General features: G+C 48.4%; 1 protein-coding gene across 7 annotated transcripts in view; it reads right to left on the bottom strand.

Annotated features, from left to right (window-relative positions):
• Positions 1 to 24,967, bottom strand: part of LOC127300934 (uncharacterized) — a 34,402-nt gene extending 9,435 nt beyond the window's left edge. Inside the window, exons 1-5 of one of the 7 annotated variants that reach the window (XM_051331130.2) lie at positions 22,550 to 24,967; positions 21,589 to 21,819; positions 19,864 to 20,024; positions 19,702 to 19,787; positions 18,133 to 18,680 (exon numbers count right to left, since the gene is read on the bottom strand). In XM_051331130.2, the coding sequence (XP_051187090.1) occupies positions 22,602 to 24,818 (2,217 nt within the window). In that variant the 5' untranslated portion in view covers positions 24,819 to 24,967 and the 3' untranslated portion in view covers positions 18,133 to 18,680; positions 19,702 to 19,787; positions 19,864 to 20,024; positions 21,589 to 21,819; positions 22,550 to 22,601. The other 6 variants (XM_051331127.2, XM_051331129.2, XM_071824727.1 and 3 more) reach the window with 6 other exon arrangements.
• Between the last annotated feature and the right edge of the window lie 536 nt (positions 24,968 to 25,503).

Here is a 25,503-nt window from a genome sequence, read left to right as displayed (position 1 = left end):
ATAGGATGATTCAAGGGTTTGATGGAGGTGCGTAGCTATCACCCATGATAGCAGACTATTTTGCATATATATATGGATGTGGTGGCTTTCAATGCGTAGGCTTCACAATATTGATTTTGTTTTGGGCCTCATTATTTGGTTGGATTTAGAATTTGCTAGAACACTTTCGCAACATTCGCATGCATGTACTAGCTAGGTGGACCTATAACCTAGTGTTTAGGTATTGCTAATTTTGGAGTGCCATACTTGCAGCGTACCTCGTTTCAAATACTATTTCTAAAAACATATGAATTGTTGTTTAATTATGTACATAAAGTTCAAATTTGAATTTAGTAGTTTAAAGCTCCAAATTAGATCCATGTATAGTTGCACGTTGAGATAATTAATTTTATCCCCGCACCTTTTGATTTGGCTATCCTAAAGGTTTATCTCATGTGAAAAGCATATAATGATGTAGTCTACAATTAATATGTTTTTTTGGTAGCCACTTACATGAAAACGCACATTTTTTGCCATCTACCTACGCAAATTCAAAAGAAATAAAAAATCACTTTTTCGAGTGCAGAGAAGAAATAAACTATATAGTTGGCAAAGTTGTAGGAGACCCGTGGAAGATGCACATGGATATGTGCCAAAGAAGCAAGTTTGTTGTTGATCCTGCATGAAGCATTTTTAAATGAGCAGAAAGCCAAGCAAAGTCGTACATGCATGGTACGAAACTTTGTGAATGACTTTTGAACACCAAAACATTTACATGTATGACTTGTGTTATAATTGAGATGCACAATAAACGAAGAACGAAAAGTAAAACACTGCAGGGGACACGAGATTTTAACGTGGAAAACCCTTGCAACACACAAGGGAAAAAACCACGGGCGCCAGCCAGCAAAACTTTACTATTTCGGTGGTGTTTACAAACGCCGTGGGTGTACAATGATGCGACAAAACCCTAGCGGCGGCTTACAGGGAATATATATAGACGGTGGCAACGATCCGTACCGCGGGGGGCTGCCGCCCCCCGCACCCCCGCAGGCGTCCCTGTAGGGCACGACGTATAGGCTTCGCCCCAAGCCTCCCGCGACGGGCCTCGCTCCGCTCGTCAGAAGTTAGCCTCCCTCTAGTATATGAATTTGGATCACAATATAACAAACTCCACCTTGAGACAAATTCCTTGTAGCATGAACTTCAACAATCACCTGAACAAAGAAAACACTTGCTGGCGCCAATAGCCACTTGGGCTAAACAGTTATACCAACCAAGCTTGAGCAAAGCTCAAACTTGGACACAGGTACAGGCTTAGTCATCATATCAGCAGGATTATCATGAGTACTAATCTTGCATACCTTCACTTTACCTTTTGCCACCACATCTCTGATTGCGTGGTACTTAATATCAATGTGTTTTGTCCTCTCATGGAACATCTGATCTTTAGTAAGATAAATAGCACTTTGACTGTCACTGAAGATCTTAATGCAAGAATTATCTCCACAAAGCTCAGCATATAAACCTTTCAGCCAAACAGCCTCTTTACCTGCCTCAGCAATAGCCATGTACTCAGCCTCAGTAGTAGATTGTGCAACAGCATCCTGCAAAGTAGCATTCCAGCTAACAGCACATCCACCAACAGTAAACACATAACCTGTGAGGGACCTTCTCTTATCCAAATCGCCAGCATAATCTGAATCCACATATCCGGCGAGCCCCTCACCAATCCTGCCAAATCTCAAGCAAGCTTTTGATGTGCCGCGAAGGTACCTGAAAATCCACTGAACAACTTTCCAATGTTCTTTACCAGGATTAGCCATGTATCGACTGACCAAACTCATAGCATATGACAGATCAGGACGTGAACAAACCATGGCATACATCAAGGAACCAACATCACTAGAATAGGGAACTCGAGACATGTACTCAATATCATCTTCAGAGCTAGGACATTGCAAAGCTGACAACTTGAAATGAGAAGCAATAGGAGTAGTAACTGACTTTGCATCATGCATATTAAAACGATGAAGAACTTTCTCAATGTACTTTTCCTGACTGAGAAACAACAAACTAGACTTTCTGTCCCTTTTAATTTCCATGCCTAGTATTTTCTTAGCAGGACCAAGATCCTTCATCTCAAACTCACTACTTAATTGATTCTTTAAAATAGTGATCTCTTTCATGCTCTTGGAAGCAATCAACATATCATCAACATATAGCAGCAAATAAATAGGTGATCCATTAACAAACTTGATATACACACAACTATCATACTGAGACCTCTCAAAACCATGTGTAAGCATAAATGAATCAAACCTTTTATACCACTGTCGTGGCGACTATTTCAGACCATAAAGGGACCTCTTTAATTTGCAAACAAGATCCTCCTTACCAGGCACAACATAACCTTCAGGTTGGTCCATATATATCTCCTCCTCCAACTCACCATGCAGAAAAGCAGTCTTTACATCTAGCTGCTCAAGCTCAAGATCATGCATAGCAACAATACCAAAGAAAGCACGAATAAAACTATGCTTCACAACCGGGGAGAAAACATCATTATAATCAACACCTGGAATTTGACTGAAACCTTTTGCTACTAACCTTGCCTTAAACCGTGGAGGCTCATTAGGAGACAAACCTTCATTTCTTTTAAATATCCACTTGCAGCGGACAGCCTTCTTTTGTTTAGGCAAGTGCACAACATCCCATGTGCCATTCTTCTCAAGCGATTGCATCTCTTCTTGCATCGCACCTACCCACTTCTCTTTATCAACCGAAGCAATGGCTTCAGTATATGTAGCTGGTTCAATATCATGCTCCACCTGTTTAGCACAACTCAAAGCATAATCAACAATATCACATTCTTGAATTAATCGGGTAGGAGGTGTAATATTTCTCTTAGGGCGGTCAGTAGCAATAGACCGTCCTTGTCACTGAACAAAAGGTGGTGAAGGTGGAACATCATTATCATCATTGTTGGTTTTAGGAACCACATTTTCATTCTCCTTTGCGTGCTCCACCTGCACGCCAATTCTGTGCTGCTCATCATCAGAAACATCAGGAGAATCAATAGCATCAGAAATATCAGTAGACGGACTATCATTAAACATAACCGCCTCATTAAAAACGACATTCCTGCTCAACACAATTTTCTTAGTTTCAGGATTCCATAATCTATATGCCTTAACTCCTGAACCATAACCAAGTAAGATGCACTTAACAGCCCTTGGCTCCAACTTTCCATTATCAACATGAGCGTAAGCAGTGCAACCAAAAACTCTCAAATCTGAATAATCAGCAGGCGAACCAGACCATACCTCAATTGGAGTTTTCTTATCAAGTGGAACAGAAGGTGACCTGTTGATGAGATAACATGCGGTGGAGGCTGCTTCAGCCCAAAAACTTCTATGCATCTTTGCATTAGACAACATACAGCGAGCCCTCGAAATAATGGTCCTGTTCATGCGTTCAGCCACGCCATTCTGTTGAGGGGTGTACGGAATGGTATGATGTCTTACCATCCCATCATTGCTGCAAAACTCATCAAATTCATTTGAACAAAATTCCATACCATTGTCAGAACGGAGTATCTTAACCTTCTTTTCAGTTTGGGTTTCTACCATAACTTTCCACTTCTTAAAAGCATTAAAAACATCAGATTTATGTTTCAGGAAATATGGCCACACTTTCCTTGAGTAATCATCAATAATAGTAAGCATGTAATTAGCACCACCATTAGAAGTTCTACGGGACGGACCCCAAACATCAGCGTGTACATAATCTAAAATGCCTTTGGTGGTATGAACGGAAGCATTAAATTTTACTCTTTTATGCTTACCAAAGATGCAGTGCTCACAGAACTCAAGATTACCTAAATCGCAACCATCAATTAGCTCTCTCTTTGCCAATTCTGCCATGCCAAGCTCACTCATATGTCCAAGACGCTTATGCCAAAGGTTAGTCTTACTAGATTCATCAGAACTAACAGCAGCACCAATACCAGGCAAAGTGCTACCTCTAAGGACATATAATTTCGCAGAATTCATATCACCAATCATAATAATGAGAGAACCTGATGATACCTTCAAAAGTTTTTTCCCACCTTTGTACTTGTACCCGTCACAATCAAGGGTACTCAAAGAGATCAAATTCCTCGCCATGGAGGGTATGTGTTTCACTCCTGTCAACGTGCGTGTCATCCCATCATGGGTGATGAGGTCTAAGACCCCGTGTGTGGCCCGATCTCGCGGATTGACTTCGAAACCAAGAGGGGAGATGGGAAAACGCGAGGAACACGAAGAACACGATGAACACGAGGAACTCCGAGACTCACGCACGCACACCAACCCGATACACCCGATACTTACCCCCGTGGCTCGATGGACCACGCCAATAGAATCACCCGGAAGAGGCACGCGGCAGAATTCCCGGTGAGAGATTGGTGTTGGAGAAAAGGGGATTGGTGAGGGAGAGAGAGTAGCTTGTACTAGAATCTCACTCAACAATATCCAAATCAACAACAAGGATGGCCTTGATTACAGAGGGATGATACCCAAGGGAGACTAAGCTCAAAATTAGGTTTGAGTTCAAAACAAGTCTAAAGAGCTAATGAGGGGTTCCAGCTACTTATATAGTCATACACGGCCAGCAAGGGCGAACAGGTACGCGAATGGATAAGTTAAGGCAGTTTGGTGGGGCATTCTCGTCAGGTCCGGTTTGGGGCCGGTCGGACCGGGCCTGGGACCGGGCTGTCCGGTTTGGGGCCGGTCTGACCGGGCCTGTGACCGGGCCGTCCGGTCATGGGTCCGGTCGACCGGGCGCAAACCGGGAAACTGCGAAGTTTCCGGGCCGGGGTCCGGTGGTCGGCCGGGTCGAGGGCGGTGGCCCGGGTTGCGCCCGGGCGACCCGGCCTATGGCCCGGGCGTCCGGGTGTGGGTCCGGTCTCGACCGGTCCCGGACCGGCCAGCGTCCGTCTCTTCCTTGGAGCGCTTCGTGCGACGTCGGCTTCGGCTTCATGATCATTTCCATGTCGATTGCTTCTCTCCTTCCCTTGACCTTGGCGTCTTCTCCTCTCCGTGGTCTTGACGCGCCTTGTACCTAATGACACATAGCACGTCGGCATGAGGTAGCAATCCATCCAAAGGGGTACCAAGATCAAGGGTGGTGAGGAGCGAGTTCACCTCATCATGAAGAGCTTTGACTCGGGCTCGTGTCATCGGTCCACTAGGGGGACTTGTTGGTCTTGGTGTAGCGACGTCGGTGACCGGGGCTACATCATCTCCCCCCCCTTGGGAAAGAGTCGTCCTCGACTCTTGCGCCTCCTCATCTCCATGATAGGGTGACAAGTCCGAGACGTTGAACGTGTTGCTCACCAAGTACTTGGATGTTGGTATGTCGATGACGTAAGCGTTGTCATTGATGCGCTTGAGGACCTTGAAGGGGCCATCTCCTCTTGGCTTGAGCTTGGAGTTGCGCTCATGGGGAAACCGGTCCTTCCGGAGGTGGATCCAAACGAGGTCTCCTTCTGCGAATATCCTTGCCTTCTTCTTGGCGTTGATGTGGTTGGCTTGACGAAGAACATGTGCTTGTATGGTTGCCCTTGTCTCTTCATGTAGTTTCTTGACGGCGGCGGCGCGCTTGTCGAAGTCCATGTTGATGCGCTCGTGTAGGGGAAGCGGAAGTATGTCGAGTGCCGTGTAAGGTTCGAAGCCGTAGACGACCATGAAGGGGCTCCTTGATGTAGTCTTGTGCTTGGCGCGGTTGTAGGCGAACTCGGCGTGAGGAAGGCACTCCTCCCATGACCTCAAGTTTTTCTTCACGAGGACCCGTAGGAGGGTGGAGAGGCTTCGATTGACCACTTCCGTTTGGCCGTCCGTTTGCGGGTGCGATGATGATGAGAACAAGAGCTTGACTCCAAACTTCGCCATGATCGACTTCCAAAGATAGCTCATGAACTTGACGTCTCGATCCGACACAATGCTTTGCGGTACTCCATGTAGGCGAACGATTTCCACGAAAAACAATGAAGCAATGTGTGAAGCATCGTCGCTCTTATGGCAAGGTATGAAATGAGCCATCTTAGAGAATCTATCCACTACAACAAATATGGAATCATGACCATGCTTAGTGCGAGGCAAGCCTAGAACGAAATCCATGCTAATATCTGTCCATGGTGCAAAAGGAATAGGCAATGGCATGTAGAGACCATAAGGGTTGGAGGTAGACTTAGCTTGTAAGCATGTTGTGCACCGACGGCAAAGGCGCTCCACATCTCGCTTCATCTTTGGCCAATAGTAGTGGGTTGAGAGCATGGCATATGTCTTGTCACGGCCAAAGTGGCCCATAAGACCTCCTCCATGAGACTCTTGCAAAAGCAATTTTCGAAGCGAAGACGCGGGAATGCAAATCTTGTTGGCTTTAAACAAATAGCCATCATGCAAATAGAAATCATCCACTCCTCGCTCAACGGAGCACTTCTCAAAAATGGGAGCAAAGAAAGAATCGGAAGGATAGAGTTCTTTGATCTCTTCAAGTCCCAAAACATGAAAATCCAAACGAGTTAGCAAAAGGGTGTTTTTGCGGAAAGAGCATCCGCCACAACATTGTCCTTGCCCTTCTTGTATTTTATCACATATGGGAAGGACTCAATGAACTCGACCCATTTTGCATGTCGTTTGTTCAAGTTGTGTTGGCTTTTCAAATACTTCAAGGACTCATGATCGGAATGAATGATAAACTCTTTTGGCCAAAGATAGTGTTGCCAAACTTCAAGAACACGAACCAAAGCGTAGAGCTCCTTGTCATATATAGGATAGTTGAGGCGTGCGCCATCTAACTTCTCACTATAGTATGCCACGGGTTTGCCCTCTTGCATAAGAACACCGCCAATACCAAGCCCACTTGCATCACACTCAATCTCAAAAGTTTTGGCAAAATTTGGAAGAACAAGAAGTGGAGCTTCGGTGAAGACGTTTCTTCAACTCATCAAAAGCATTTTGTTGGGCCTTGCCCCAAACAAACGGAACATTCTTCTTGGTAAGCTCATTCAAAGGGCAAGCGATGGTGCTAAAGTCTTTCACAAAGCGGCGATAAAACCCGGCAAGTCCATGGAAGCTTCGGACTTGGCCAACATTTGTAGGGGTAGGCCAATTATGGATGGCCTCCACCTTGGAAGAATCAACTTCAATCCCATTAGCGGAAACCACAAAACCAAGAAAAACCAATTTGTTTTGAGCAAATGTGCATTTGGGGAGGTTAGCATAAAGCTTTTCATGGCGCAAGATGCACAAGACTTCTCTCACATGTTGCACATGGTCCTCGAGGTTTTTGCTATAAATAAGAATATCATCGAAGTAGACAACCACGCTCTTGCCAATGAGAGGACGCAAGATGTGATTCATGAGGCGCATGAAAGTAGATGGTGCATTGGAAAGACCAAAAGGCATAACGAGCCATTCATAGAGACCAAGTTTGGTCTTGAATGCCGTTTTCCATTCGTCACCAATAGCCATGCGGATTTGATGGTAACCACTACGCAAATCGACTTTAGAGAAAATCGTGGCACCACTAAGTTCATCAAGCATGTCATCTAAACGCGGAATGGGATGGCGGTAACGGACGGTAATGGCATTGATGGGGCGACAATCCATACACATCCGTTGCGTCTCATCCGGTTTAGGCACGAGGATCACGGGAACCGCACAAGGGCTAAGGCTTTCACGGACATACCCTTTGGCGAGGAGATCTTGAATTTGGCGGTTGATCTCCTTTGTCTCTTCGGGGTTGGTGCGGTAGGCGGCACGGTTTGGGAGCGGAGCGCCGGGTATTAGGTCGATGCGGTGTTCTATGCCGCGGAGTGGTGGTAGTCCATGAGGGAGCTCGTCGGGGAAGACGTCTTGAAATTCCTGCAAAAGAGACAACAAAGACGGAGGAATGTTGGTTAAGTCGTTAGTTGCCGACGAGGGTCCCTTGCATATGAGCACGTAGTGCAATATGGTGGATGGGTTCTCTTGTAGCTCTCTCCACTCACTCTTGGTGGCTAGAAGGACACTCTTGGACTCACTCATATATGGCTTGTGGTGCTCACTATCTTTGTGGTGGGTCGCTCCCTCTCCTCTCATCTCACTATGGTGGGTGCGGAGTTGTGCCCTCGCTAAAGCCTTCGCATTATCCGCGATGATTTGGCTAGGAGTCATCGGGCGCAACTCGAACTTCTTGTCGTTGACCTTGAAGGTGTATGTGTTGGAGAGTCCATCATGTATAGCCTTCTTGTCATATTGCCAAGGGCGGCCAAGCAACATGTGGCACACCGTCATGGGTACCACGTCACACTCGATGGTGTCCTCATAAGGGCCGATCTTGAAGTTGACGGTGGCGGTATGTTGTATCTTGACGTTGCCCTTGTCACTCAACCATTGGATATGGTAAGGGTGAGGATGCTTGCGGAGAGTGAGGTGGAGCTTCTCACATAACTCGGTGCTCGCAAGGTTGTGGCAACTTCCACCATCGATGATGACCTTGATAGACTTGCCACCAATTCCGGCACGGGTTTGGAAGATGTTGCACCGTTGTTCTTCCATATCATGAGGTTGTGTGGTTAGCACCCTTGTGACCACAAGTGAGGGACTTGGGTCATGCTCACATAAGAGAGGATCTTCTCCACTATCTGGCTCATAAGCTTCTTCACTTTCCACGGCGGCTTGCACAAGGGCTTCATATTCATCCTCATCAAGAGTCTCGATGTCACCATTCTCCATAGTGATCATGACCTTGGTGTTCTTGCACTCAAACGATTTGTGACCTTGGGTGCCACACTTGAAGCAAGTGACACTAGAGGGTCCCGTGGATGCCTTAGAGGAGGCGGTAGAGGAGACCGTTTGCTTCATTCGACTTTGGATAGTCGGCTTCTTGGAAGGTGTAGAGGATGCGTCGGCCTTGGCACTTGTAGCATAAGGAGTTGATGTAGTAGGAGGAGTCGATGTAGCGAGCTTGGAGGAGAAATAGGACTTGGCCTTGGAGTACTTGATGTCCTCAATCACTTGGCGCTCGGCCTTCGATGCTTGGTGGACTAACTCAACCATGTTGGAGTAGGGTTGGAACTCGACAATCCTCTTGATAGGATAAGTAAGGCCATTGAAGAAACGAGCAATTGTTTGTTCCTCGGACTCTTGGATGTTGGCTCGCATCATAGTGAGCTCCATCTCCTTGTAGAACTCCTCAACGGTTTTGGTGCCTTGCTTCAACTTTTGGAGCTTGTTGAAGAGGTCTTTCATGTAGTGCTTTGGGACAAAGCGAGCATGCATCTCCTTTTTCATATCTTCCCAAGTGTCAATAGGAGGTTCACCCTTTTCTTCGCGAAGAGTGAGGACTTGCTCCCACCAAGTGTTGGCGTAGTCTTCAAACTCGAGTGATGCCATAGCCACTTTCTTGGCACCGGAGTAGTTGTGGATGCGGAAGATCTTGTCCACCTTGAGTGCCCATGAGAGGTATGCTTCGCGTCGTCTTCACCTTTGAACTTGGGCATGTTGAACTTGAGCTTGCCATACATGTTCTCTTCATCCTCCAAGTTTCTTCTACGAGGAGGGGCGCCGTCAACTCTTGCGGCTAGAGGTGGAATAGGAGGTCTTCTATGGCCAACCATAGCATTGGGTTGGTGGTGGAGTTGAACACTTGCTTCACTTGGTTCACGGTGAGGATGTGGTTGAAGATCTTGTCGCGGTTGAGGACGATGCTCAATGTTGGGTCTCTCATCTTGATCATGGTGAGGCTCTCCTCGTCCACGTTGGTCATGGCGAGGGTGGCGACGAAGATCTCGCCGAGGTGGATCTTGAGGATCTTGGTCTTGGGGATGGCCATCACGCCCATGGTGAACATGGCGATCCACTTGGTGACGATCTTGTTGAAGGTCTTGAGCTTGTGGAGGACGCTCATGTGGACGAGCATGGCGATGTATTTCTCCACGCCTAGAGTTGGAGTGGGAGTCTTCATGACGAGCATGTGAGCGATGAGGTCGATGATGGTCTTCACGCCTTGAAGAAGAGCTTGGGGACGAAAGGCCACCATGAGAGTAATGGTCTTCATGCCGTGAGGAAGAGCTTGATGAAGAGGAAGTAGACCGGTGTCGACGATGGCGACCCAAGTTGGTGATGGCGCGCTCGAGGCTATCCATGCGCCGCTCCATGTTGGCATCATTGGCCGCCATTTGGCCATTCAAGTTGTCCGTAGCTTCACGAAGAAGGGCCAAGTCGTGGTTCACGGTTGAGAAGTTGTGAGCCACTTCATCGTATTGCTCATCGATGCGCGTCTCGAAGAGGGAGAGTTGCTCCTTGAACTCTTGTCGTTGCGTCCATAGGTTGTGTTGAGTAGCCAGCCTCTCGGTGTTGCGAAGGATCTCTTCATCCCTATTGGTATCTCCGTTCCTATCCATGATGGAAAGACAAGAACTATGTTGTGTATGTTAGTGGAAGGAGACTACCTCGCACTCTTACCAAGGTAAGATAGTATTGAGGCAATCCACCAAACCGAAAGCAAGATCAAGTGTATCGGGGACACACGCAAAACCACACGCAAAAGCTAGCAAATATGGTGTTAGGCGAGTGTTGTGGAAAGCCAAAAGACAAATCCAAGATCGAGTATGTTGTTAAAAGTGGGTAAAGTCCAAAAATCCAAATGTCAATGTGAAGATCACTATAAAAACGGAAAAAGTTGTGGAACACACACACGAGATAAGCGGGGTTAGTGCAACCAAAAGTGAGCGGAAAAGTGTATGTATAAGTGCTCGGTGTCACACTAACACAAGGAGAGCCAAAGCTTTGGTTGCAAAGGAAGAGACAACAAGATTCACACGCGCCTCTCTTCTCCTATCTCTCTTTGCTTAAAAGCTTTTTCTCTTTTGTATATGGCGGCACTTGCACTCGTTTGTATCTTTGGTGGCACGTGGACACTTTGTATGTATGGGCGTATGGATGTATGGTGCTACTCGCACTCTTTTTGTGTTTTTGGGGCTTTTTGACGCACTATGTTAGCGTTAGCCTCGCTTTTGCTATCTTGCCACACGAGTGTTTGCTTGGGTGCCTTACTCAACGCGACACACACACCTCACAATGCGGGGCCACGTGCAATGTCTCGCAACACTAAACAAGCAATGCTCGATGGGATAGATCGCAAAAGGAAGAGGGGTTACAAGGTGACCTGCAAGTTATACCTGCGATGATGGTGGTGGTGGTGGTGGTGGTGGTGGAGATCGCCGGAAGTCGAGGTCGAAGGAGGGCGCGACGATGCGCCCGGCCCTGGGTCCGGTTGGACCGGCTCTGGACCGGCCTGTCCGGTTGCCGCCCGGTCGACCGGGTTCTGTGCTGGCTCGTCTGTCCTGTGGCCCGGTTGACCGGGCCGAAACCGGGTTTCGCGGGATGAAGCTTTCTCTCTCCTGTTCTTCACGAAACCAAGCCAAATCGACCAAATCGAAGGGAAACGATGGAATTGGAGGCTAAAAGTTGGGGAAATAGTAGATCAAGCACAACAACACCAGATCCACGGACCAAAACCACTCAAAACGCAACCAAATCACAGATCGGTCAAGAGGCAATTTAGGGCTATTTTTGGGGATTTTTTGGAAAATTTTCTAGGGACGAAATCGGGTGGGTGGGAGGTCAAATCCGCGGTAACCAAGAGCTGTTGATACCATATGATGAGGTCTAAGACCCCGTGTGTGGCCCGATCTCGCGGATTGACTTCGAAACCAAGAGGGGAGATGGGAAAACGCGAGGAACACGAAGAACACGATGAACACGAGGAACTCCGAGACTCACGCACGCACACCAACCCGATACACCCGATACTTACCCCCGTGGCTCGATGGACCACGCCAATAGAATCACCCGGAAGAGGCACGCGGCAGAATTCCCGGTGAGAGATTGGTGTTGGAGAAAAGGGGATTGGTGAGGGAGAGAGAGTAGCTTGTACTAGAATCTCACTCAACAATATCCAAATCAACAACAAGGATGGCCTTGATTACAGAGGGATGATACCCAAGGGAGACTAAGCTCAAAATTAGGTTTGAGTTCAAAACAAGTCTAAAGAGCTAATGAGGGGTTCCAGCTACTTATATAGTCATACACGGCCAGCAAGGGCGAACAGGTACGCGAATGGATAAGTTAAGGCAGTTTGGTGGGGCATTCTCGTCAGGTCCGGTTTGGGGCCGGTCGGACCGGGCCTGGGACCGGGCTGTCCGGTTTGGGGCCGGTCGACGGGCTCGTGGACCGGCCGTCCGGTCATGGGTCCGGTCGACCGGGCGCAAACCGGGAAACTGCGAAGTTTCCGGTCCTGGGTCCGGTCGTCGTCCGGTACGAGGGAGCTGGCCCGGTTTGCGCCCGGTCGACCGGGCCTATGACCGGGGCGTCCGGTTGTAGGTCCGGTCTGACCGGGTCCTGGACCGGCCAGCGTCCGTCTCTTCCTTGGAGCGCTTCGTGCGACGTCGGCTTCGGCTTCATGATCATTTCCATGTCCAGTTGCTTCTCTCCTTCCCTTGACCTTGGCATCTTCTCCTCTCCGTGGTCTTGACGCGCCTTGTACCTAATGACACATAGCACGTCGGCATGAGGTAGCAATCCATCCAAAGGGGTACCAAGATCAAGGGTGGTGAGGAGCGAGTTCACCTCATCATGAAGAGCTTTGACTCGGGCTCGTGTCATCGGTCCACTAGGGGGACTTGTTGGTCTTGGTGTAGCGACGTCGGTGACCGGGGCTACATCAATGGGTCTTGATCTGAACAGAACCAATGCCAACAATGCTGCACTGGTTGTCATTCCCCACATGCACAAAATCTCCACTCTGCACAGACTCATAAGAACTGAACCAATCTTTGTTACAGCAAATATAAAACGAACATGCAGTATCAAGAATCCATTCATCATCACGTGAAACACATGCAGCCAAGACAACTAAGCAATCTCCATCAGAACTATCACTACCAGCAACAACAGCAGCCTCACCCTTACCGGTGACAACGGTAGCCTTACCATTACCATCATTATTTTTCGGTTGGTAAGTTCCGTTCCTTTTCTCCTTGTTCTGCAGCTTCTAACAATCATCAATATTGTGGTTAGATTTCTTACAATACCTGCAGAACTTGTCACGTCCTTTGGACTTTGAGCGACCTCTGTCGCCCTTGCTCTTATCTCTGTTGTTGTGGTAGTAGTTATCTCGCTGCTCAGGCCTGCCACGGACCTCTAATGCCTCCGCCTTGGAGGACGAACTTTCAGCCTGCACCATAGATTTCATTTTCTCCTTTTGTTGGAGAGCATCATAAACTTCCACGAGAGTTAGTTTGTCACGGCTCAATAATATGGTGTCACGAAAATTACTGAAAGAATTAGGCAGCGAGCATAAAAAAAGAAGACCTAAATCCTCATCCTCATACTTAACTTCTATAGACTGCAAATCAGAAACAATCTCTTTCCAGGAAGATAGGTGATTCATTACCGAACCCCCCTCTTGCAACTTATGCGAGAACAGCTTCATCTTCACGTGCAATCTGCCCGTGAGATCCTTGGACAAACAGATCTCCTCTAGTTTGACCCATAACTCGGCGGTGGTTTTCTCCTGCAGCACTTCCTGCAGAATATTATTGGACAGATGGAGTTGAATCAACGATAAAGCCTTACGGTCTTTCCGCTTCTCCGCATCGGTCCAGGTATCCTTCGCTTTCTCGCCGAAAGCATCGATCGCTGCATCCAGATCTGAAGATTGAGCGAGAATCGCCCTCATCTTCACTTGCCACAAAGCAAATCTTGTGGTGTAATCCAGCTGCGGTAGATCGAACTTCAGTGACGACATCTCGTAAACCCTAGATCCAAAGAACACGGGCTCTGATACCACTTGTTATAATCGAGATGCACAATAAACGAAGAACGAAAAGTAAAACACTGCAGGGGACACGAGATTTTAACGTGGAAAACCCTTGCAACACAAAAGGAAAAAAACCACGGGCGCCAGCCAGCAAAACTTCACTATTTTGGTGGTGTTTACAAACGCCGTGGGTGTACAATGATGCGACAAAACCCTAGCGGCGGCTTACAGGGAATATATATAGACGGTGGCAACGATCCGTACCGCGGGGGGCTGCCGCCCCCCCGCACCCCCCCGCAGGCGTCCCTGTAGGGCACGACGTATGGGCTAACTTCTGACTACGCTACGCTTCATCCAGATCTGAAGATTGAGCGAGAATCGCCCTCATCTTCACTTGCCACAAAGCAAATCTCGTGGTGTAGTCCAGCTGCGGTAGATCGAACTTCAGTGACGACATCTCGTAAACCCTAGATCCAAAGAACACGGGCTCTGATACCACTTGTTATAATCGAGATGTGCAATAAACGAAGAACGAAAAGTAAAACACTGCAGGGGACACGAGATTTTAACGTGAAAAACCCTTGCAACACACAAGGGAAAAAAACCACGGGCGCCAGCCAGCAAAACTTCACTATTTCGGTGGTGTTTACAAACGCCGTGGGTGTACAATGATGCGACAAAACCCTAGCGGCGGCTTACAGGGAATATATATAGACGGTGGCAACGATCCATACCGCGGGGGCTGCCGCCCCCCGCACCCCCCGCAGGCGTCCCTGTAGGGCACGACGTATGGCGCGGGCCTCGCTCCGCTCGTCTGAAGTTAGCCTCCCTTTAGTATATGAATTTGGATCACAATATAACAACTTGTTTGGTATTTTGACTAGGAATCTACAAGCATGTGATGGCTCCAAGCTCGCGTTTAACAATATTTTGATTTTATTAGAACCACATTTGGTTGGTTAGGTTTCAAACTTTGCTCAAACTTCTCGTGTTTGTGGCATGTGTACTACCATGTGAACGAAAATGACCGCGACAAAGAAGGCCAATGTGGCGTACTTAAAAAATTTGGCCTCATCATCTCTTTTTTTTGTTGTTTTTGAAATGGGAGTATGGTCTAGAAGGTCCTAGTTCTGCGATAAACATGCTAAGGGTACAATTTTTACAGAGAGGACCCCATGAAACAGAAAATTACAACTAGACCCTTGATTCTAACAGAAAACACCCTACAGTTGGTCGCGAGAAAGCGATCAAGCCCTTTCACATCTCCCTGCCAGGTGCTGGCCGAGATCAATCTCTAAACAGAAAGACCCTGTAGTTGGTCGCAAAAAAGCAATCAAGCCCTTTAAGATCGCTGCAGGCGGAGATCAACCTCTGAACACCGTAGATGGCCGCCTCTGCCAATGGCGGGACCAGACCACTTGGGTCAGCAAAGACGCAAGGTGCCGCGCCGAGGTAGTAGAAGGTCCTCAATGTACTTCGGAGGAAGAAGCTCGAAACACAAGGTTGTGGAGCACTGCGAGGTCTAGTGGACTCTCCTTCCTCGTCTCCTCGCGAGTAGCCATTCAGATAGGAGTAGTAACGCAGAGTTTTTTTTGAGGTAGAGTAGTAACAAAGAGTTAACCAGTGACTCGATGCCATCTCACAAAACAAAAGAAAAGATGGCACAGACAAATTAGTCGTCACCAATAAATCAAGAAAACATTGCGTCCTCGAATGAAAGCCATGGGCTCACACCCATCACGTCCCATCAGTGAAGCACGTGAGATACGGAGTAAAAAAGAAAAGATTTCCCTTGCACCACCTTCACTAAAGTGGGCCCGCTACAATGTTGTGATAGCACACGTTTTCCAGTCATGTCTTCTTCCCTCCGGTCTTATTCTCTTTCCCCCATGTTTCTCTTCTATGTTTCCTCTTCGGTGCAGGGACAAAAAAAAGTCACAACCTGCCCCCCCCCCCCCCCAAAAAAGTCCATTTGACGGGTGCAAGGTGCGAGCTAAATATGAGTCTTTTCTAGAGAGTGATCGATTCGTAAAAAAAAATTATAGAGTTTGATTTGGATCTTACGTGAGCCAACCTCAAATGGGCAGAAAGCCAAGATACATGTTAGTGTATATATAACCTGAATTTGGACAAATCATTTTGTTATGAATGGAGAATTATTTACAAATTAGAAAATCTGTTTATTAATTTGTTTGAGGCTGGAGCGAGTCCAAAAATGAAATGAAACTTTGCCTTGGAAGAAGTGTCCATGTGAAACCACGAATCCCACTCCACACGCCGTGTCCGTAGGAACTATCTTAGGGGATGACCGGCATGTGCCCTGTGTGCAGGGACAGCTCGCTCTCCTTGTCTCGCAAAGTGCGCAAAATACGAACTGAGTTGAAAAGCGGCCGCCCAATTAACCCGGGTTGCACTTTGATGATGTTGATAACCGCCCAATTAACCTGGGTTGCACTGAGAGCCCAGACTTTCCTCTCGGGTCGACTCGCGCGGGCGGCTCCGAAGTGGAAAATATCTAGTGATACCATACCTTACATGATACCATGATACCACTTCATAAAATTTAAATTTTTAAGTGATAAAAAAATTATAATAAATTTGTGGCTGTTCACAAGATGTGTGTTTACATTGTCTAAAATTTTCAGATCCAAATTTCAAATACACAAAGAGAAACAAAAAAGACAAATATTGCGTGAATAGTGGTATTTTGAGTTTTTGTCTTTACGTGACACTATTCATGCTAGATTTCTGTTTTTTGTTTCTCTAAGGATATTTCGAATCTGGTTATGAAAGTTACAAGGTATGTAAACACACATCTTGTGAACACCCAAAATTTTAGTTCCGAATTTTTTGACATTTACAATTTAAATTTTAAAAAGTGGTATCATGGTATCAAATAAGGTGTGGTATCACTAGATATGTTCTCGGCTCCGGAGGTCCCCTACCCTAACCCTAGAAGGAAGCGGCTCGATCTCCTCCCCTCGGTCGCTGCCGCCGCCGGCGGTGGCGGCCACGCCTGGCCGACGAAGGCGGCGGGTGAGGGCGGGCGCGCCCTGACGGCCCCCCTACGCGCGAAGGTGGGACGTCATCGGGGCGGCGCGGATGGCGGTGCGAGGTTCTGAGGTCCTCGTCGGCGCATGGCGGTGGGCCTGGAGGAGAGGCGGCTCTTGGCGAGGTAGGCATCGAAGGGAAGGAGAGGCGAGGTGCGACAGCTTGGCCTGGAGGCGCTCGCGAGCTCTTGGCTGGGAGGCGGTGGCACGGAGAGTCTCCGCCAAGGAAGAGCCTTGGTGAGCAGAGTTCGTCGCTCCCGTGTCTTGGGCGCGTGAGGAGTTCCGTAGGGAGAGGGAGGAGTCGGTGTGGGCTTGATCTGGGTCTACGGGGCCGATCCAGGCCTTCAGGGCTGGGGCGGCTACTGCATGGATGTCGCCTGGAGCTGGCGACGACCGTGGCGGCCGGCCCTGGCTCGTGCCGGAGATGCGTGGAGGCTGTTGTTCCTTGTCGTGAGGGAGGAGGAAGATGACCGGGCCCTTAGCCATGCGGGTGTGTTAGTACTACGGTTTGCGCCTTCAACGACAAGGTGTTGCGGTGGTGGCGATGTGAGGCATCATGGATGGTTCTGCCCCACTTCCGGGAGCGTGGAAGATGCGCGACGATACGGACGAAAGTCATGTCTAGCTATTATCGGGCTGGCGGCAACGACGCCCGCGGGTGTCGTTCCCCTTCTTGGAGGCGTCGCCGAGGTGTGTTGACATCTCTCCTGCTCGTCTGAAGTTGGTTGTTGTCTTCGGGCGAAAGCCTTGGTCCAAAGCAGGATCCGCACGAGGGCGGCGTCTTCAACGTCGTTTCTCTATTGGAGCATTGTGTGGAAGACACGGCTAAGAGGTCCTATGTTGCATTGCTCTGGCCCTCGTCGTTGTCAAAGGAGGCTGATCGGCAGGGGCACTATGCACACCATAGCTAGCAAGTCCAAGACGACGCCTTCTCGGGACCGTCCATGTTTCGCCATTGATCTTCTGATGGTGTGTCGATAAGGAGGGTTCTTTTGGAGTTGTTGTTCTTCGGAGGTGTCTAGCACCGGTTGAGATGTAGCTTTGTTGCTTAGTTGGGGACATGTTCTTCTGTGTTGTTGCTACTTTGCTTGTGGTAGCTATCTTCGGACTAGCTGGTGTGGAGTGTGTGTCTACGCTCATCGCTTGCAGCGAGTGGTGATGTTCTTTGGTGATGTTCTTGTACTCAAACATCTGTTTTTTATAAAAATATGGTACCCCTTTGGCGTACTCTCTGAAAAAAAAACCTAAGTTGCACTTTGATGATGTTGATAACTACCACGCTCGCACGGCCGATGTAGGTGAATGAGAACAAGCCTTGTTCTCAGTTAGCTGAGCCATAGTCAGTCCCTTTAATTTTATGCAAGACCGACCAGCATGCTTCGTGCGACGATGGGTCCTTGTAGTATTGGTGATTCATTCCGGCGACGACGGTGACCTAGTCGACCAGCATGCACCGTGTTCCCATCGGCGACCATCCCAGGCATGTCCCGGCGATGATGGAGACCTGTCCACGCGTCCCAGGAGACCGACGGTGACCATCCCAGGCATGTCTGAGCCACGCGTCCATGGCGACGACGGGTTGATGCCGCCTGTCCCAGGCGCACCTCAGCTGCCATCCTAGGTGACCATGACGACCTTGTCCGCGTGGGCATGTCCGCCAGTTTCCAGAGGGCGGACGAAATCTATGTCCACCGGCCCACCAAAACAGAAAGTGCAGGCATGCGGACAAACGCCCCCTTTGTCCACCCATGTCGGTGCCAGCAACGGCACTAGGCACCGATTCGGAAAGGGCACCTCCTACATGTTCGTGGATACAGCTGTTAGGTATATAAAAAAATCCATTTTCATGTAAGTTGCAGATGGTTGCATATCTTTATTTGGTTCGTGGAGTAAACTGTGTACCTCCGAGTTGCATACGTTCCTACCTTGTATGTGAACATGTTGGGAGGACAATGAGGTGAATATTGGTTTCGAACCTCTCGAGGATTAAGAGCAGAGTTGGATGCTATTGCAAGGGAGTTTTGGGAGATGCAATGAAAGGAGATAGTGCAACGAAGAAGGCAAGAATAAGCTGCCACTTTGGCCGGTGATGGTGTTGGTTTGGGTGGTGGTGCTGGTTTGGGTGGCGGTGCTGAATAAGGTGATGGAGGTGGCATTATGGTGGGGAGAACTTTTGAATAGGTTGTCGGTGATGACCATGATGCATACATTACCAATTGATCATCGCTATGTTGTTTTCGAATCTTCTATTGCGCTTGCTTTCATTTGACGATCGGAACCATATTAATAATTGTATCATACAATATTCCCAGAATTTTGAACTATTTGTACTCCTATTTATTTGACCTAGATGCCTTAAACCCTAATTTAAAGTACCAGTACGAGTGTCGCAGCATGGGGGGTCTGATCTGACGCGTCTCGTGAGGCACTGGAAAACACGTTTCGGGGGTACCCAATTCAAGTTTTACAGGTTCGGTTTATCTAGGATCTGCTAGAGTTGCTCTTAATAGGATAACAAGGTTTTCAAAGTGACAATGGCTCCATGAATAAATTTTGAAAAAAATAAATCGCTGTCACCAAACGCTTCCCGATACTAATATAGCAATTCCAGTTATCATCCAAGATTTCAAAAACTAGAAAGAGTACTAAACAGAAGCATAATGAGACATGCATAGCTTGGACTAGAATAAATGTAAATGTATAACCTTCAATGTAGATTACAAGTTATGCACTGAATATTATTTTTAAGTATGGACAGAATAACCGGTGTTCCATTTAATTTCATTTTCTAATGTCACAGGGTCAACGGTCAACCTACCTTACACATACATGAAGCTCAATCGGTGCATTAGCAATGAGCTGCATCTGGGGCTTTTTCCAGAATCTGATTACCATATTTACCTGCTGATTGGAAACTAAAAATAATTAATATTTCAGTAAAACATTATGAAAAAGAAGTAAATCAGCACATGCAGCTCACGGTTCAAGTATTCTTGGAGTGAGTTGGAGTAAGCTGTCCAGAACTTCAGTACTCTTGTTCTTTACCATTATAAACAAGTAATTTCACCATGTTACGGCAATCAACTTTCACAAGCAATTCCAATTTGTTGCTGTATATATCTCTTGGACAAGTAACTGACCCTGAAGTACAAAATACAAGAGGCTGGATAAAAAAGAGAAATATGTTGTCGAGTGTACAGGATATACAAAGGTTGTACAAGTGCACTCCCATGAAAAAAAAAGGTTGTACAGGCGCACTGATGAAATTACGTGCATTTGATATCAAATAACAAAGGAAACAACGATGATACAGAGGTACATAGTTTCAAACAAAATGTAATAACACAGCGAAGTCTACTGGCGTCTAGTTGTCGCCGGTGAGGTCGATGACCTCCATCATCTCCAATGGCCTGCGCGGCACCGGTGGCAGCTGATGGTATACCGGCAGCGCAAGACGAGGAGGAGGAAGGGTAGCCGCCGGCGGCGGCTCCGGCCACGGATCCCACACCACGGGAGCAGTAGCAGATGGGCTGCGCATCTGGCGCTCAGAAGTCACCGGAAGTGTTACCGCCGTCCCCTGCGCCAGCGCCGACTCACGAAGCTGGAAGCCAATGCCGTTCCGCTCCGCGAGCTGGTCGAGATCGCTCTGGTCAATGGCAAGCTGGATGGCCTCGTCCTCGGTGAGATAAGGCAGCTGGTGCTCCGGATCCCACACCACGCCGCCGTCGTCAAAGCCCTAGTCCTCGTAGTTATCGCCATCCTCGTCGTTCGGTGGCCTCCTCGTCATCGTCCTCCTCGTCATCCGTGAGGGCGTTCAAGAGTTCGCGCTTGAAGAACCCAGCAAAGCGGGTCAAACTCTCACGTCCCGAACGTGAGCCAATGGTAGGAGTTGAGGTCGAACGCCGAATCTTCGCGCAGATCCGACGGCAGTATGAATCGCCGGCGCCGGACCTCATCGCGCCGCTCTCGTCCTGCACAAGGCACACGAGGCACCGGCACGCGGCGGGAGTTGACGTACCATGGCACCAACCGGTTCGCCTCCCAAAGCTAGCTCGCAAGCTTAATGGGGACGTACCAGCGCTGCTGCGCCTTCTTGCCGCCATGCGAGGAGCTGGCCTCGCCGTCTTGATTCTTCTTGCGGAAGGGCCAGCTTTTTCCTATGGTTTAGGTCGGGAAAAGAGGGCTGCGACTACTAAACACTGGCGATCGCGTGGGTGAGGAAATGGCCACCACCAGTGCCCCTTGAAAAGGCTGGCGAGAGCCTAGCAGCATTGCTGGCGCGCCTCGCCTTCAATGCCCTGGCGTAGAAGCCTAGCGTTGCAGGCGCGCAGATGGTGAGGTGCGCCGTTAGCCTAGAAAGCTGCACAACGCCGCCCGCCCCAGTACTCACCCGCAGAAAGACGAAGCATCCATGGTCGCTAACGGGTGGGCCCAAGTGCGAAGGGCGCAGACACGTGTGCTGACCATGCCGAGTCTGCGCCGACGCATTTCGACCCCAAATTTGGGTCACGTTTGTGTCCCCGCGGAGAGACCAGTCATTTTGCGTCGGGCCGCTGGGGAGGGGGGGCAGACCCATTTTTGGACCGCATGGTTAACAGACGGTTTGCGGCCGCTGGAGATGCCCTAAAATGTGCATCATAAAAGATAAAGAGGAAACAATAGTTGGTAACTGGACGCAACATAAAGAAGATAATTCCAAACATACCTTCTCAGTTCCTGAGACAACAACTACCTTGCTATCTGCAAAATTGAATGCAGGCTGCTCTAGTTCCTCTTCTAGTTGTTGAGAAGCTCCGGCTATCACTGAGAATCTGATGCATGTGACACATAAAGGTCTAGCCAGTGGTTGAAGACAATGAGAGTACACTTATTCTATGTGTAGTTTGTATGGTCTTCTGCAGTGACATTTTTACTCCAAGGGATGAAACAGATCCAACTGAAAGAGCAAGTGACAGTTACAAGAAATGTAAAATGCATTTCTTACTTTCTTGTTGTAATATCATGACAATGACTGTGCCACTACTTTGACAGAAAATGTACAGTAAGCGACTGTGTAGGGATGGAAGCTACAGAAAACCAGTTACAAACAATAAGAGTAGTCAGCCAATTTTGGGAAGCAAAAAAATTGGCAACAGGCAGCAAAATAGGGCACAACAGAATCTGCCAATGTCTAATAAGCCTAATACTAATCTGGTCTGTATTACAGTTCTCAATCAGTATGCCTCGAATAGGCACATTCAAATCTGCTTAATTGCACATTTCAATATTGGGCTTTTCAGAAGAACGACTTAAGGCCCCAGTTTCTATTAGAGAACAAAGAAGCCTGAGCTTAGCTACCCCTGTTTTTATTTTGTTCGTTGACCTCACAATTTTCTTGACACTAGTAAATCAGTAGCTTCTTGGTCACCAATGAGAGTTTATATAGTTCATACTGTTACATAACATCATCCGAGCTGTGTTCTACCTGAATGTTACTAGATTGAATTATTAACATATTCCGCTAGACAACTCACAAAAAATCTATCACATAAAATGACCATGACTTGTCTTAAAGCAGTCATGGCACTAAGCCACCAATAGAATTATAACATTGCTGAGACATAGAAAGGAAACTAAGAATGGCAAGAACATACTTTGGAGCGGAATTGAGAAATTAAAATGCATACCTTGTGCAATAGACCACCAACACACAACAGTTGATTGGTTTATCTAACTTTATCAAGCTGTTTCCTGATCATCATTTGCAACTGTTATTTTACCTGTAAGCCTGGCATACAATGCATCACTAGGGCGATAATCTTCTTCCTCCATCACTGAGAGCAGACTTGAGCACTCAGCAACATTGCCCTTCTGCAATAGACCATCAATCAGAATCCTCCAGACAATTTCATCATAGTTGTATTCCTTCGACAGCATGTCACCAAAAACATGTTTAGCGGTCTTAATGCTTCCTTCCTCACAAAGAGAACAAATAATATGCTTATATGATTCTATATGTGGTAAATAACCACTTTCAATCAATGAATCAAGAAATGTCAAAGCTTCAGCTGGCATTTTTAGTCTGCAACAACACCCTATAATTGAAGTATATACATCCTCACTGGGGGTCAAGTTAGCACTCTGCATCTCAACTAGAAAAACTTTAGTTTCCGCCAATCTATCAACGCGGCATAAAGACCTAAGAAAACAATTATAAATATCAATGTCTGAAGGCAACTGAAGCTTAACCACTTCCTCCAAAAGCCCCTGGAGACATTCCATTTCTGCTATTTTCCATATATCAACGGAGCAGGCAGGCATATCATTAGAGGACTTTTTCTTTACCAATAGCCTAAGAAGAATCGTGTAGGAATCCTCATTTGGCTTGCACCCGGTAGCAACCATGTGCTTGAAAGTTGAAAACGCTTGACTTGCTAGTCCTAAATTGGCATACCCACTTATCAAAGTGTTGTACGTCACTAAGTTAGGGCAAACGCCATGATCAACCATTTGAACCATCATGTGTTCAGCATCTTTCATCCTCCCCTCACAACAGTAGGAGCGAACAAATATTGTGTAGGTGAAAACATCAGGCTTAGTACCTGCTGCAATCATCTTATCAAGTATCTTCTTTGAACCTTCAGATCCTAGCTCCCTAACAAGTTCATCAATTAGAATGGTATATGTGACAACACTGGGTTGTACTCCTTTCAACATCATATCATCCAATACCAACATTGCTCGTGACAACTCTTTTTGCCTGCATAATCCATCAATCAGTGAACTGTATGTATGGGCATCTGGCACAAACCCCTGTGAAACCAATTTCTGCATTAACTTGTCACCAGCACCAACATTTCCTGTCTTGCACAATCCATCAATCAAGCTGGTGTAGACAATCTCATTCACCTTATATCCCTTCTGTATAACAGATGCAAGAAACAACTGCGCTTCTCTAACTCTTCCACGTTTGCACAGAGTATCAATCAACACTGAGCAAGTCCACTCACTAGGAACCAACCCACTGGTCTCCATCGACTCGAGCATCCTAAAAGCACATTCCAAGTGCCCATCACTGCAATGTCCCTGAATTAAGGCCGTGTATGTCACCACATTTGGCAGCAAACCAGCCTGAACCATCCGGTTGAACAGCACCATGGCTCTGTCCACCTTCCTAGATTTGCAGAACCCACATATCAGCTCAGTGTATGTCCGGACATTTGGTGAGCAGCCATTAACATCCATCCTGTCAAAAACATTAACAGCCAGCTTCATGTCCCCAGCATTGCAGTAGCCATCAATCAGCGCATTGTAGACAACCACATTCGGTTCAAAACCATCGGTGATTGCCTCAGCAAGAAGAACTTCCGCCTCACCAGTTCGCCCCACCCCACACAGCCCATGCAACATCGTGGCGTACACGTGCGTGTCAGGGGTGCACCTGTCTGCCCGCATCCCATTAAACACTGACACAGCTTCGCGCAGCATACCAGCGCCACAAAGACCATGGAGCAGGGCAGTGTACGTGAAGGCAGTGCGCGCACACCCTCGGAGCGGCATTAGCACAAACACCCGGCAGGCGTGCGCAAACAGCCCAGCACGGCAGTATCCAAGAACAAAGGAGGTATAAGCATGGGAATCCGGTGCGAGACCGGCGCGGAGTAGGGAAGCAAGATGCCTCTTAGCAGCAGGGAGGTCGCCGGCGAGACAGTATGCGTTGATGAGGGTGGTGTACGTGCGAAGGTTGCGTGCGGGCATGCGGGATGTGAAGGACTCCATGTCCGGGAGCATGCGGTGGCGGGCAAGGGCCATGAGGAAGGTGTTGAGGCAGCGGAGCGGAGGGAGTGGGGCGTAGGGGTTGAGGAGGAGGTGGGAGAGGCGGCGGAGGTCAGCGGGCGAGGAGGCGGCAGCAGAGATGGCGGCGAGGAGGCGGGGGATCGAAATGGTCAGGGGCATCGCGCGAAGAGCTATGTTGCCGTGGGCATTGCGTGGTGGAGTGATGGAGATGGACGGCGGCGGCGGCGGCGGCGGCGAAGGGGGGTGATGAGCAGGAGATGGGAGTTTGGATCTCTAGGGTGGGTTTAGTAAGAAAAACAGGAAACTGGGCGTTGCTGCGAGGAAATTGCACTAAGGGCATTGCGGCGACCCGTTCAGATGGCCCAACCGAACAAAAACGCGGCCCAACGGGTCACGCACCGTAAATGCGAATGGCTGCGGCGTCCGGAACGACGTAAACCCGGCCCAAATCTAGGTTAGGTTTGCGTGGCCGCGGATGGCACGCGGCGTCTGGTCGCATCTTGATGCTCGCCTGCTCGTCTCCCTTGGGCCCACCTATGGGTGACTGCGGCGTCTTATTAAATGTGGACTGGAGGGATCTGTCCCTGTCCAGTCCACTCCCCACTCCAGTCTCCACTCTCTCGACGTGTAATCGCCGCCATGGCCCCGAAGCGACGGTTCGCTCCCGGAGCCAACAACGGTGAGGCCAGCAGCAGTCGCTGTCCTCCGTCGGCGCTGCGGGCCGGAGGAAACCACGACGGTCTCCACATCGGAGAGGCCGCCCGCGGTGGCGCGGCATTGGCGCAACCCGCGCTGTTGCTGCTGCTGCCGAAGCCGGAGTCCCCGGAAGATGACCCCGACCTTC

The sequence above is a fragment of the Lolium perenne genome, chromosome 7 (genome assembly GCF_019359855.2).
Source record: "Lolium perenne isolate Kyuss_39 chromosome 7, Kyuss_2.0, whole genome shotgun sequence".
Taxonomy (NCBI): Eukaryota; Viridiplantae; Streptophyta; class Magnoliopsida; order Poales; family Poaceae; genus Lolium; species Lolium perenne.
Note: the sequence above shows the minus strand (reverse complement) of the source record. Positions and strands in the feature narration are given on the sequence as shown.